At 44.7% G+C, this 13,127-nt stretch overlaps 1 protein-coding gene across 1 annotated transcript; it reads right to left on the reverse strand.

The window, feature by feature from the left end:
* Nucleotides 1–325: 325 nt before the first annotated feature.
* gap43 (growth associated protein 43) lies at nt 326–12,896 on the reverse strand. Its single transcript, XM_079165823.1, has 3 exons — nt 12,719–12,896; nt 4,966–5,635; nt 326–1,659 (listed from the first exon to the last, which is right to left on the reverse strand). Exons 1-3 carry the CDS (start codon nt 12,746–12,748, stop codon nt 1,580–1,582), a joined length of 780 nt encoding a protein of 259 aa, XP_079021949.1. The 5' UTR covers nt 12,749–12,896; the 3' UTR covers nt 326–1,579.
* Between the last annotated feature and the right edge of the window lie 231 nt (nt 12,897–13,127).

Genomic DNA, 13,127 nt, shown 5'->3' on the forward strand with positions numbered 1-13,127 from the left:
GGATAAGACAGACGAAAGATACTAACGGGAATGGTACATCCCGTGCATGTCAGGTGTTGTCTATGCTAATGAAATGTGTCTAAAATAGTGGTTACGAAGGTTTTGCTAATTATTAGCCGGTGTCCCCGAGTATTTAGTTAAAGTCTTAAGTCTTGAAGTTTACTTGGTGCATGATATCAACATCTTAAGTCTAACAAATACACATAATTCACTTTCTTGCCGAGTTTGATGAAGAATGAAGATTGATGAAGATGAATTCTGCCCAACCAGCAGAGCTACAACACGGCTTTAAACAAACTCCACAGTTTATGGTGGTAATTGGCACATTTGCTTTATTTTGAAAACAGACATTGAAACCATTTTTTCATAATTTTTTTTTCTCACAAGTTTGAACTCCTTGATAAGGTTGAAACTGGACATTGCACTCACTGGAACATGGGAAAAGTATTTTTTGTTCGCTCGTTTGTTTGATTTTTCTTTTTACTTTTTTTTTGCGTAACATCAGTGCATTTTTATTTTATTCAGTATTTTTTCCAATTCATATAAACGGTCATAACAACACCAAAGACATCAAAAAAGAAGCCGCCACACCTCTTAAGTTTTTGTGACTGCGAAAAAGTTCCTCTCAGAGGGAGAGTTCCCATCATGCATCTGGTTCGATGGTTCATGCTACTGTTCTCACTTTTGGTTGTCAGAACACAAATAGTCATGTAAGAGCCAGTTACACCAATACTATAGCTGACTTCTATAGTTTATTATATGCGTATATCATTTAAATGGCAACAGGTCCTTTACTGTAAATGTGAGTAGACAGAGAGTTTGTAAAAGGGGTGTAAACCAAGCTTGAATGACTCAGGCAGAATAGAGAGGGAGCAATAGTCTTGTCTTATGTGTGGTTTTTGGATTCAGGATAAAGCTGCCCAACTGGAAGTGTCACACGTTTAATTATACATTCTATTCTCCATCCGATGTGTCAGTACGTTACCTATTTGCAGTGTTCTCAATACACTTGTGGTGCTGAAAACTAGAGTTGCATTTGAAACCAGCTTGTTTTTGTGCGTGCATTTTTGCAGAAGTACGGATTTTATTTGCAAAATGTGTTTAAATAAAGTGCATTGAAATGCAAATAAAGTGTGGTGCATTCACAACGCATTTTAAATGTGTAAATATCCAGTTGGGAGCGTTCATTCCACCATGGATTCACTTATAATAGAGAGTGGAGATCAATTCAAATCCTCCTCCTCATTCTCTTCCTCATCATAATCAAGGTAACAATCATTTTTCATAATCAACAACAACCATCAACATCTTCATCATCAAGATAACAATCATTTTTCATAATCAGCAACAACCATCATCATCATCATCATCATCACCACCACTTCCTCATAGTATTAGCTTGAGCCAAAAAACGTAACGCTGGAAACTCCCCCAACATGAGTAAATCATTGCCACACAAAAAATGACAAACAAATAGAAACGGACTGCCTTCACATTGGGAAGGCCAAGAGCAACCTTTTTAGATTTTTGTTTTTGTGTTATTCTTCATAATTCTGCTTTCTTTAGGTTAGACTTTGCCTTAGTCATCCTTGGACTCGGTGCCCTCCGCCGCTGCATCTGCCGGAGTGGCCTCCTCTGCTTTAGACTCCTCTGCAGCATCTGGGTGGAGGGAGGGAAGGAGGGTGAATGGTAAATAGAGAAAAAGGGAGAGACAGGGGGCATGATACAGAGAGGGTGAGTCGGGGAGAGGAGAGAGGAAGAGAGGAAATTAGACAGTGGAGAGGAGGTTTCACATTGTGAAGTTGGAATAAAAACGCGCTATCTGTGTCTTCTGACATACTGTGCATCAAAGTATCAGCTGCTACTTTTGATGTTTACAATATTTCAGCTCAGAAGGTTTCCTGTATTAAAAGAAAAGCACAAGGTAACATTCAAAAAGCATGAAAATGTGGCTTGAAAATACACAGAAGGAACTGTAATTCCATGTTGTTCTCAAGATGTCAAACTCAACTGAGAGCACGTCAGTCAGAAGATGTCTGAAATCCCACATTGGCTGTGTAAATAATAAAGGAAGAGAGTGCTCCTAATGGACCCATGAAGCATTTGAACTGACATCACAACGCAAACAGCAGCGTCTCGGCCTGTCACATCGAATACTGTGTGATGCCCGCCGTGTACTGCTCTGTAACAACATCCAGTGGTAGCTTACTAAAAAGGTGAATACTGCTGAATAACGATCCCTGATACATCACTAAGCCAATACTAATCGAGTTTGTTGAGTAATATTTGCAGTAGGTTTGCAGTTTTCAAGGTTTATATTTCTAATTGCATCTCTTACACACATGAATATAAAGTTGTGAACACCGGCTGAATATCTATTATCAGAATCATTATATTATCATACATTACTATTCTTTTATTTTAATCTTTTGCAGAATGCTATTTTGCTGCTAATACATTATTAATATTGTATGTCTACAGCCTCCAAAATAAAAAGTTAAAATAAAAAAATTCCCTGATAAACCCCGTCATACAGTAGATGGACTACAATGATTTTTAGACCTTTATTTTATTGTTTCTGTCCAAGCCTATTATTCTAGAGCCCTTGAGTGAGCTCATACCACGATGATCTCATACTCTTTTATTAGAAAGAGGAGACATCAAAAAATGACATTATTGCAGAGGAGAGTGGGGTGACGAAGTGCATGTGTGGGTGTGGGTGTGTGCATGTGTGTGTGGGTGTGTGTGTGTGTGTGTGTGTGTGAGGGCAAGGCAGAGAGGAAGACAAAGGAGTGGGGCGACCATGTCTGTGTTAGCGCTTGTGCTAATGTGTGAGTTTGTGTGTGCGTCAAGACGGCGTGATCTCTAGGTAATTAGCCATTTAGCCTGTATGACAGACGTGAGAATGCCTTTCTCTACATTCACTGAACCGTGTGATGCAAATGCAATTTCATCCAATTCACAAAGAGAAAGCACATCACTTCTGGCACTCTGACATCAGTGCCAGCGATGGGAACTAAAACGCTGACACATTTGCAAACGAGAATTAGAGGCGAGAAAGCAAACGCCCAAACTCCGGTGATCTCTGCCTTGGTTTGACGAACCTGAACGCTGATTTCCCTGAAGTTTTCAGTGAACGTTAACGAGAACACAATACGTCGAACACAACTTGTAACTCCGACGTAAAGTAGAGCTGTAAGCACTAGAATCATCGCCTGATCAGCATTTTCGATGCACATAATTTACATTTACTTACTTATTAACATAAGGCGTGTCGCAACTTGTTCTGTCTCAATTTGAAGAACAGACTCTATGTATTACTTCGAGAGGAAATAGTGATAACTGTAGCGTTCCAGTTTGTCGTCAGTTCAACATGAGAGGACGAAGAAGTCGAGCGGCCTCGAGGGCTTGTCAAACCCGTTGAAGGTACGGGGTTCAGTTAATCTTTTCTTCCTCCCCGCCACCAGTAAAGTACTTTGCTCCAGGAGTAGGACTTTCAGTTAGCAGAGCTGTAGCAACCCGCATTTAGCCGGCACAAACCGGCAGTCACAGGCTCTGGGCCTAACCTGTGTGGCGTGGTCCGGTGGGGGATGGCTAACGTAAAACTACAGGCCGACAGCACATATTTAGAAGATAATAAGATGTCAGTTTCAGCAGTTTGGTCGGATTTTGCGTATTCTTGCCGTGTTGTTAGTTAGTTCTGTGGGTTTTTATCTTCATATAACTGATAAGGCCTATTTCTTTGGAGCATGGCCAGGTATTACACCGTTAACAAAGTGACATATTTATAAATATTAATGTTGCAGTTGGTTAAGCAGATTGTGGCCCGCAGTGGATTCTTAATTAGCCGTTGTTTGTCAGGTGTCGTTTGTTTGTGACAGGCTTCCCCCGGAGCGAATCGTGACCAGTAGGGTTCATTAATCATTCATCAAAATCAGAGCACCTGTTATCTCTCCGCTCTGCTCCATGCAGGGCAGCTATCCCATCGAGGTGGTAACTATGACAACAGGGAGACAGTGCTGCCTAGGTGACCTAGTTTCCTCGTAGTTCTCCAGTTTGGTGTGTGATTCCTCCCTCACACCCCCCACCTGCTCCAGACTGAGCATGCTCCATTAACTACCTGACTGACCCAGTCTGAGAGTCCTTGGACCAGAAACACAAGACTCTGTTTTATTAATGTCATAATGTAATGTAACATTTCTTCTCCGGTATATATACGTTTCCACCATAAGTGGATGTCGGTGTATTTCTAATTTGCTGTAAATCTATTGGCTGATGTTGGGGGTTCATACAGCAAAGATATTATCAAATATTTCTGACCTGATGTGATGTTTAAAGAGGATTTAATGGGGTCATCCATGTTCACCTATTAGATCATATTAAATGAAATTCATATGAACATTTATGACTCACATAACAGGATGCTTTTTTTATTGAGCAAACAATGCAGCCTTGCTTCTTAACAATACGTCTGATCCGTGCCAAGATAACACCTACAACCCTGCTTATCTTTCCCAATCTCCGCCTCTTTATGGGGTTTCCATCTGGTAAAAGGCTGAGAAACAAGGCTGTCTAATCTAATATTGAGCTGTGTCTCTGTGTTAACCAGTGAATGGAGGAGAACTGCCAAAGATCTTATCCCAAAGACTCTACAAGCAGATATTTCCTGCAGTGCCTGCCAAGCACGCTACGGAAAAGGTTACCTATTCGTGTTTTTTTTTTTTAGTAAGTAATTGCTTCTTGATAGGTGAGTGTATCTGGGATTATTTCTGTCACAGAACACGGTGCCCTCGGGTGCATGTGCACATCTAAATGTTTGAACTTGAGATCTTGCGAAGCTTCTTCGAGGCCCCATCCAATTGGACTTATTGTATCTGGCATGTGCTTGTGTGCATGTAATGGGTTTTTAAGTGAGTCTGACTGTAATAAACGGACATTAAAAGCCTTCGTATGATCTGCATATACCTTGTTTATCTTTTGTTTGGTTAGGCGCCTCCTTCTCAGCTGTCGGGCTGACAACAGCAGGCACATCGGCTTGTCTGGCCTCCTTTTTCTCTTCGCTCTCCTCCTCCTCCTTCTTCTCCTCAGCTGTGACTGTGGTGGGACTCTTGGCTGCCGCCGCTGGGGCCTCCACCTCTTTGGGCTTCTCCTCGACTTTCTCCTCCGCCTTTGGCTCCTCTTTCGGGGGATCGGAGGGCGCCGTGGCGGCCGTGGGTGAGGCCGCAGCAGCAGCTGCAGCGACGGCCGGTGCTGCCGCTACGGGAGACGTGGCTTTGCCTACAGGAGAGGCCGCAGCAGCTGCCGGAGAGTTAGCTGGCTTGTCTGCCACTGGGCTTTTGGCTTGGCTCGTCTCCTCCTCCTTCTTCTTGGCCTCCTCTCCTGCGGCTTCCTCCTCCTTTGCAGGTGCCTCCTCTCCCTCCACTTTCTTTGCCTCCTCTCCTCCCTCTGTCGCCTCCTCTGCAGCAGCAGGACTGTCTCCCTCTTTCTCTTCCTCTCCGTCTTTCATCTTTTTCCGAGTTATGTGTCCCCGGAAGCTAGCCTGTATTTTCGTGGCAGCCTTGTGGGCCTTGTCCTCGGGTTTGTTGGTGGTGCCATCCTGTTCAATCTTCTGGTCCGCATCCTCATTCTTCTCCACCTGGTAGCCAAAAGAAAGTACAGCAAGTTACCATCAACTATACGCTATCAAGCAGGTCCACTGGAAACCAGCAAAGGAAAGTACTACATATCCCCCTCTACTGTGGGGATATGTAGCTAGAGAATGATCATCCCAAAGTGTCATGCTGGTAAAAAAAGAATTGGGCATGAATTGAAAGGACAGAAGTCAGAAAAAGACATAAGTATATGCCAAGAGACAGGGTTTATTAGTTAACTTGCGGATTTATCCGATAGCCATTACTGGAGAGTTTTAGATTAGGAAAGGTTGGGTTAGGGTTTCAGGACTGGTTTAGAATTGAGCAGAAGTGTAGGACTGGATGAGGAACAGGGTTAGGAACAGGACAGTGCACAATGTAATATTGAAAGGGGTTCCGTGATATTACCTTCTGTAACTGGGTCCATAGCTGTCCATCAAATAGTGGGTTGTGCTATGAGTCATATAAATCTAATGAAAAGAAATCAAATCAAATAAAGGAATGAATGATGGGCACTCAAAGTGGCAAACAAAATGAATCAGTACATTCAAAATGAATAGGCAAACAAATTAAGGTAAAATATTCTCGAGCCAAAGCTCAGGCAATCAAAAGCTTAAAAATGTGCACCGAAAATTAATATGAATAAGCAACATGAAGCAAACGTAAACTGTCAAAGAGCATGCAGGCAGTGCATCATCAGTTAGCCAAATGATAAAGATGTGAAAACTCAGGAATCTGTGTTTTTAGTCCTTCCAGGTATCAAGTCTTTGTCAGGATGCAGTGATGTATTTGACAATAGAATGGATCTACTGAATTAGATCATTTCATGTGCATGAAAGAGGTGATTTAGTGTCATTGTGAATCAGGAGAATACCAGATGTGTGTGAGGATTGTCTCCACATTATAAATGGGATACACCAGCATCTGGTGCACGACCAAATGACTCAGCGTTTACTGCGGTTTTTCAATCCAGAGATGAAGCTCATATCGTCCTCTCGATAATAGGGCTGAAATGGATTCAGTGAATAATTAAACGTAAATTAATAAATTCTCCATGGCATTCATAAATTGGTTTCACTGCTAATGGTATCTTGCAAAATTGAAACCAAAAAAAAAAATGCAAGCATTTAAAATAAAGACTCCAAAAAATAATGAGCCCATCTCCATCTCTCTAGGTACCCGTAGCTCTCTCCTGCTCCGTCTCTGGCTGCTAGGGAACGAGCTGCCGGCTAGAAATCTCCTCAGCATTCACTGCCATACCCCTCCCAACCATCAAAGGTTACCTTGACAACCAGAGTGCTAACTCATCACAGCGCTGTCAGCCGGTTGGTGCTATGAAAGACTATATGTCACCCTGATTGGCAGTGCACCTGACCCCTCAGGGGAGCGGGCCAATAGGAACTCGTAAATCAGGTCGGGGCAATCAGCATGGCTAAGGAGGGGCCGTGTGTGTGATGCAGGATGCGGTGTGGACCCAGTAGGAGGGGCCCTTTGGGGTTATATGTATCAATGCTGGCAATCTATGTCAATTGAGCGGTAGCATCTTCTTTAAGGTCAGTTAATTTGAGTGGAAATGGTTTTCAAGATGCGACTCGGTGGCTACGTCTATCCGTCTATCTCCCGGTACCCTGCCGTCTCTAATAGTGCCATTATATTGGATATGAGGTTTGTCTTGGACAGCTGCCTGCGTGAGGAATCGTATCTGCGAGACATGATTTAAGAGCCAGAGGCCCTGAACCAACACGTCTTCTTCAGGGTCGGTGTGTCAGTGCAATATTGGAGCAGAGGCCAAGGTGCAGCAGCTGTGTTGGTATATTCACCTCCTCCACCTTTATTCACATGCCATCCCCCAGGGTTCAGGGTGTAAATCCTGCCCCGGGCCTTCCTGCAGTTCTTAATATACACCATCGTCCCTGAAGCAATTTTGTGCAATGTGATATTAAAAAAAATCAATCTGATGCGGCTGCCTGTGGCTTTACACTCAAATATAGTGATTTATGTTTAAAAAATGAACTCGGGCTGTTTACTGAACAATCCGCCATTAAGTGTGGAAATAAACTTTAGCAAGTGTCCTGCTGTTAGAACAGACCAACGTGGAGACGGACAAAGCATCACCGGCACACCCTTCCGCCCTTAATAATATGCAGGTCTCTGGTGTCTTATTAGGCTTTTACTATGTCTGATCTCATGGGTACTTACAATTGCTAAAAAAAAAAAATGACCTAAGCACTTAACTCTAAATAGAATTACTTACTGGCTGCAAACAGTGAGTCAGACAGACAGAGAAGGAGAAAGCGATGGATGAGGGTGTCTGGGAATATGGGGGTATGACATCATTGTTGGAACAGGGGGTGAATGTCATTCACTTTAGAGATCTGGGTGTGGGTGTGAGTGCAAATGTAATAAAATGCCAGCAGAGTGCCAGGTGATCTCATATCAGTGTATGAAGACTCGGGAAGAAAGATCACCATCATGGTTTGACCACAATTATAGCATCATCGTTTGCATTATTGATTATTTGTCTCAAAAGTGCTGCGCTGTGATTTTCAGACCGATGTAGTCCGTTTCCACGGACCATAAGATTCGGTATCGAGCACCTTTGACCTGTCATATCAAACGTATTATGCTGTGATGAGCAATGCCACCTGTGGTTAGCGACTGCGATAGCTGCCACATCAAAAGTCTATAATCTAAACAGAAGCGTTATTTCAAACCCTTCAAGAATTGCTTCTCGACTGTGGACTGAACCCTGGTCACGTAGCCTCCTGCAGGCGCTATTCCACTCGGTGTCTGTGCGGCACACATCTTCATTCATAAATACATCAGCACCTCCCAAAGGTGCAGAACACCACAAGGTACGCTCCCTTTGAGGCTTCACACCAAGACTCCCGCCGTTTAAACTCCTCCTTGATTCATTTGCAGTGAGGGAACACATTTGCATTCTCAGGTTAATCAAATGGCTTAATTACAATTAGCTTGGAGTATTTCCTCTTCAAACGTGGTCCTTCTGGTTGCCACAGATACACTATGTTAACCACTTAACAACTGTTCTTATTATCCAGCAACATGAAAGTATGTTTGCATGATTGTAAAACAGATTGTGCAATCCTGCAATTATAATAGTATAATGTAGCAACATTAAACACTTGCTGTGGGACGCTTCACTATATGTAGGGGACAAATAATGATGTTCAGAACCATAAAGTACAACAGCTCACAGGTTAACGTCTCGAAATACAAGAGTGCCATTCAACAAAGGACAAACGGCTCTGTCTTTCCTGTCTGTAAAGGTAATAAATGCTCACGCTAAAATGTGTTCCGTGCTCTATCAGACGGCTGGATGTGTCTATTATAGCGATGCCCATCAGCTGCAGCCTGTGCTCTCTCTCCCCGTCTGTCTCTGTCCTTGGGTGGGCATCGTCTGCCGTGAGAACCACACCCGAGAGTCAATGGCTTATTCAACAGATCCATAACCACACACACACACACACACACCATCCCCCAATGGTGACACACAGTAACAATCCGCCACCTTCCCACTGCCTCATTGCTAGTGCCATTAGGGACTTGTTTCAGGAGAGAGGGGGAGGAGGAGGAGAGAACAGAAATGGGGAAATATATGGTGGAGCGGTGGGGTTTATGCTGGTTTAATTACCACAGAACCAGTGCTCACGCTAATGCACCCAGCAGGCGTGCATATAATCGTGATTCTTTTTGAGTTCTGATCCATTCAAGTGGGACACTCCCTTTTCACCTCGCCGCTCCGCCCAGCTTTGGATCGATTGCCGCTAGCAAGAGGGGAGAGAAATATTAAAGGTAATATTTGCATTTATAATGGTGGAGCTTTGCAAACCCAACAGGTGCAGCAGCTTAATTCATTTCATCCAAGTCACTTTTACATGTCATTATTAAACTATCATTATTGTAAACTATGATTATCAAACGAGCCATTGTAATTGGTAAAGTATAAAGTGCATTGGCTAATTTAAATAAATTGAATAACTCCCCAAACATTTGTCATTTTACCACAATTCCCAAATAGAGAGCGAGATAATAGTAGCCACTGCACTGGTGGCACACATACTTTCTGCAATGACACCTCTCTCCTGCAAATCCCAGCACGATTTCAATGGCTGTCTGCTTTTCTGCAGGAAGCATCCAGACACTAAAGAGCCAAGACTAGCTGCTGTCTGCAACTGCTGAGTATCTCCGTCTCCTTCTTTCTCTCTCTGCCATCTTTCACTCTTTCTCACTGAGCAAACTGCTACCCACTCATTCTCTCTCTCTCTCACACACACACACACACACACACACACACACACACACACACACACACACACACACACACACACACACACACACACACACACACACACACACACACACACAGACAGAGCAGAGCACCACACCCTTTTAGCCAGCTATCTCCTGCAGCGGAGGAGAGGGGGGCTCAGGTGGTGACTGCCACAGCCCCCGCTCGCCATCTCTCTCTCTCTCTCTCTCTCTCTCTCTCTCTCTCGCTCTCCTTTGACGGTGAATTGATGAGCGATGTTAAAGGATGTACTGTTTCTTTTATGACAGCCCGGGAAAAGATGCTCCACGGCGAATAATAAGCGGCCATATGCCAGCATCATTACATCCTCTGGAGCAGCCTTTAATTCAATTACACCGACTCTCTGCCTGAACAAAGGCTACACAATCGCCACTGATCTCATAGGGGCTGGGGCTGAGGATGGGGAAAGGGGCAGTGGGACTGAGGAAAGGGGCAAGTGGAGAGGAGCTGGAGGAAAGGGGCTAAGGCATGAACTGGAAATATGGGCTGTGGCTGGTGCTTTGGCTGAAGTCAGGCTCTGGGGAAAGGTACTTTGGGAGCCACAGTATAAGAGGAAATAATAATCTCTAAGGTAGCAGACTGGGTCTTGATTTTGGACTGGAAGGATTTAGGCTCAAGGTTAAAGTGGGGGCAAGACAGGCCCTGGTGACAGGAGGAGAACTAGGGATGGAGTTGGGGCGGAGTTGGAAAAGAGCACACATGGGTGGGATTTGAAGTACCAGTTTTAGGGAGAAATGGCAGCTTGTGGAAGGTCTGCTGATGGAGAAAGACCTGAGTTCAAGATGGGCCTGGAAGAACCTGATCATTGATCTCCCACCAAACGCTGAGCAGAGGACGAGCAGCATCTTCTGCAGTGGTGAATTTTGTTCTACAACTGCATAAAACTGAAATAAGCTGGGGGCTGGGGCTGCCGAGGAGAAATAAATGAACTGCTAGTAGCCACTCCCACGGTGAAGATGTTGCAAAAGCACTTAACACTCCACAATGGCAAGACCCACTGCAATACTGTCGCGTTTAAAGCAGCAAACCATGCTCTTTGCTCACCCATCCATGAAGACCACGGAGTCTGTCTGGATTAATTTATGCCTCTGCTCCTCAAAAGCAGACGACGGGAGGATAAGTGCTTGTAGGCCGCGAGGATAGATTTTTTTTTCCTCCTTCGTGAGACGCGCGAGCTCGAGGCAGCGACAGCGTTCTGTGGGAAAAAGCCGGTGCCTCACCCACATGGCTGCAGTGTGCAGCGCGCCGGCTTCCTTTCTTTAAATCTTTCTCCCCTTTGCACCCGCTCACCTCTTCCAACCGTCATCCTGCTCGCTCCATCACCACCACATTTCCCTGTCAGGTTGAAGCCACCATCCAGTTCCCTCTTTGCCTCTCAGCTTTGCTGCATGCCGGCCTCTCCCTACCTTCCCCCATACCTTGAAACCTCCCTCCCTGTCTCGATCCTTTTTTATCACCTCCATTTCTCAGCCTACCAGGTTCCCTTTCGCTCTATTCCTCCTTTTGCATACAACCCCCCCACCCCCCCCTCCATCTACCTCCATGTGCACCAGCTACACTCCACCCTGCCGCTTGTTCTCCTTCTGCCTGCCTGCCTGTCTCTCTGCATGTCTTTCAACTGGCAAGCCTTCCTTGCTTCCTTTCTCTCTCTCTCTCTCTCTCTCTCTCTCTCTCTCCTCCCTGCCAGAGTTATTATGACTCATCCCGGCTAACATTTAAGAAGCAATCAAGTGGCATCAGAGTCCATTGTGTTACGAGTCCGATAAAATCACAATCGGTTTGAGATAGCAGCAGGAACCCCAGCCTGATAAAACACAAAACCACCATGATAGCTTGTTGAAATTCAGAATGAAGCACAGGAGGGTTCCACCTTCTTCTCCCCTGTCCAGACCCACCCGCTTCCATGCAACACCTTTTTTTTTTAATTATTGTTCTCTGGCCCTGAGAGTAGCCGTGGGTGATTTTAAACTACCCAATAGCAGCCTGTCACACCCTTTAAAATGAGTGCACACTTCATAGTACCATCAATTGACAGCATACACTTCCAAAGCTGGAGGGTTATGATAATCCATTTAGACTCATTTATTCCCATTGTATTCCCCAGAGGCCACTGACATGATGGTGCTGCTCACTCAATCCGTACCCCACCCTTTTTTCCCTCTCTGTGGAAATTTACTTTCCTGTGTCACCCATTTCTGCTCAAGATAACACAAGTACAAAAGACACTAAGACCCCCATTTAAGGCATCAATTAGGAGCACAAAGGTTGGTCAAATTCATGTGAATCATCATTAACAATAGTGGAACAGAGGGGTTCAGTGGAGCTCCTCAACGAATGAGGGAGTATTTCAGAGACAATACAGAATCTATCAAGTGCCTTCCTATAATCTTTCACTTTTTTTTCAAGCGCATGATCAATACGAGGGGATGCCGGGTAGCCCAAGATCGAGTTACAGTCTTGTGCCTCTCTCCGCAAGTACAGTGTGAGGTCTGCGAGGCATTGTGGCAACATCCATTCATGCGGGATAATCACATTAACTAGGCGTGTCTGGGCTCTGTGGATAGGCTTCTATAAAGGACAATCAAGGCCCCCCCCGAGTCAAAGCAAATTACACCCACATTTTCTCTAATCTCTCCTGTAAGCGCCCTGATCCGAGTACAAAACCAACAGTCACAAAGTTCAGAGTTGAATTGCATCATTTTGTAATTATGAAAGAGCTGGAAAAATATTGATGAAGCAAATCAGAGCAGTTTACCGGTTTGGTTCTTCTTATGCAGCACAGCATAGTTGTAGTTGTTGTATCCTCCCTTTTTTCTTCTCTGCTTCTTTCTTCCCTTTTTCCTCCCTTTCACTTCTTCTCTCTCACCCTCTCTCTCTCTCTCGCTCTCTCACCCTCTCTCTCTCTCGCGTGCGCTCTCTCTCGCTGTCGTGCACACACACACGCTCTCTCTGTCGCTCTGGCTGTATCAACAGCTAAGCCTCCTAGTGCATTTACTCATCCAAGTTTGCACACACACGCTCTTCAGTCGGTCTGCCTGGGCGCACCTCCCTCTCTCTCTCTCTCTCTCCCTCTCTCTCTCTCTCTCTCTCTCTCTCTCTCTCTCTCTCTTACTCGATGCCTGACAATGACTACAAGCCCACCCTTTAAACCCCTCCCTTCCCCT

This window comes from Pholis gunnellus (genome assembly GCF_910591455.1).
Source record: "Pholis gunnellus genome assembly, chromosome: 9".
NCBI classification, from domain to species: domain Eukaryota; kingdom Metazoa; phylum Chordata; class Actinopteri; order Perciformes; family Pholidae; genus Pholis; species Pholis gunnellus.

Bases quoted from the DNA above. Each gene is read 5' to 3' on its own strand.
- gap43 (XM_079165823.1), bottom strand. From the start codon at position 12,748: ATGCTGTGCTGCATAAGAAGAACCAAACCG. The intron at 5,636-12,718 runs GTAAACTGCTCT...TTTGGCTACCAG, and splicing joins GCATAAGAAGAACCAAACCG to GTGGAGAAGAATGAGGATGC. The intron at 1,660-4,965 runs GTATATGCAGAT...CCCTCCACCCAG, and splicing joins CCAAACAAAAGATAAACAAG to ATGCTGCAGAGGAGTCTAAA.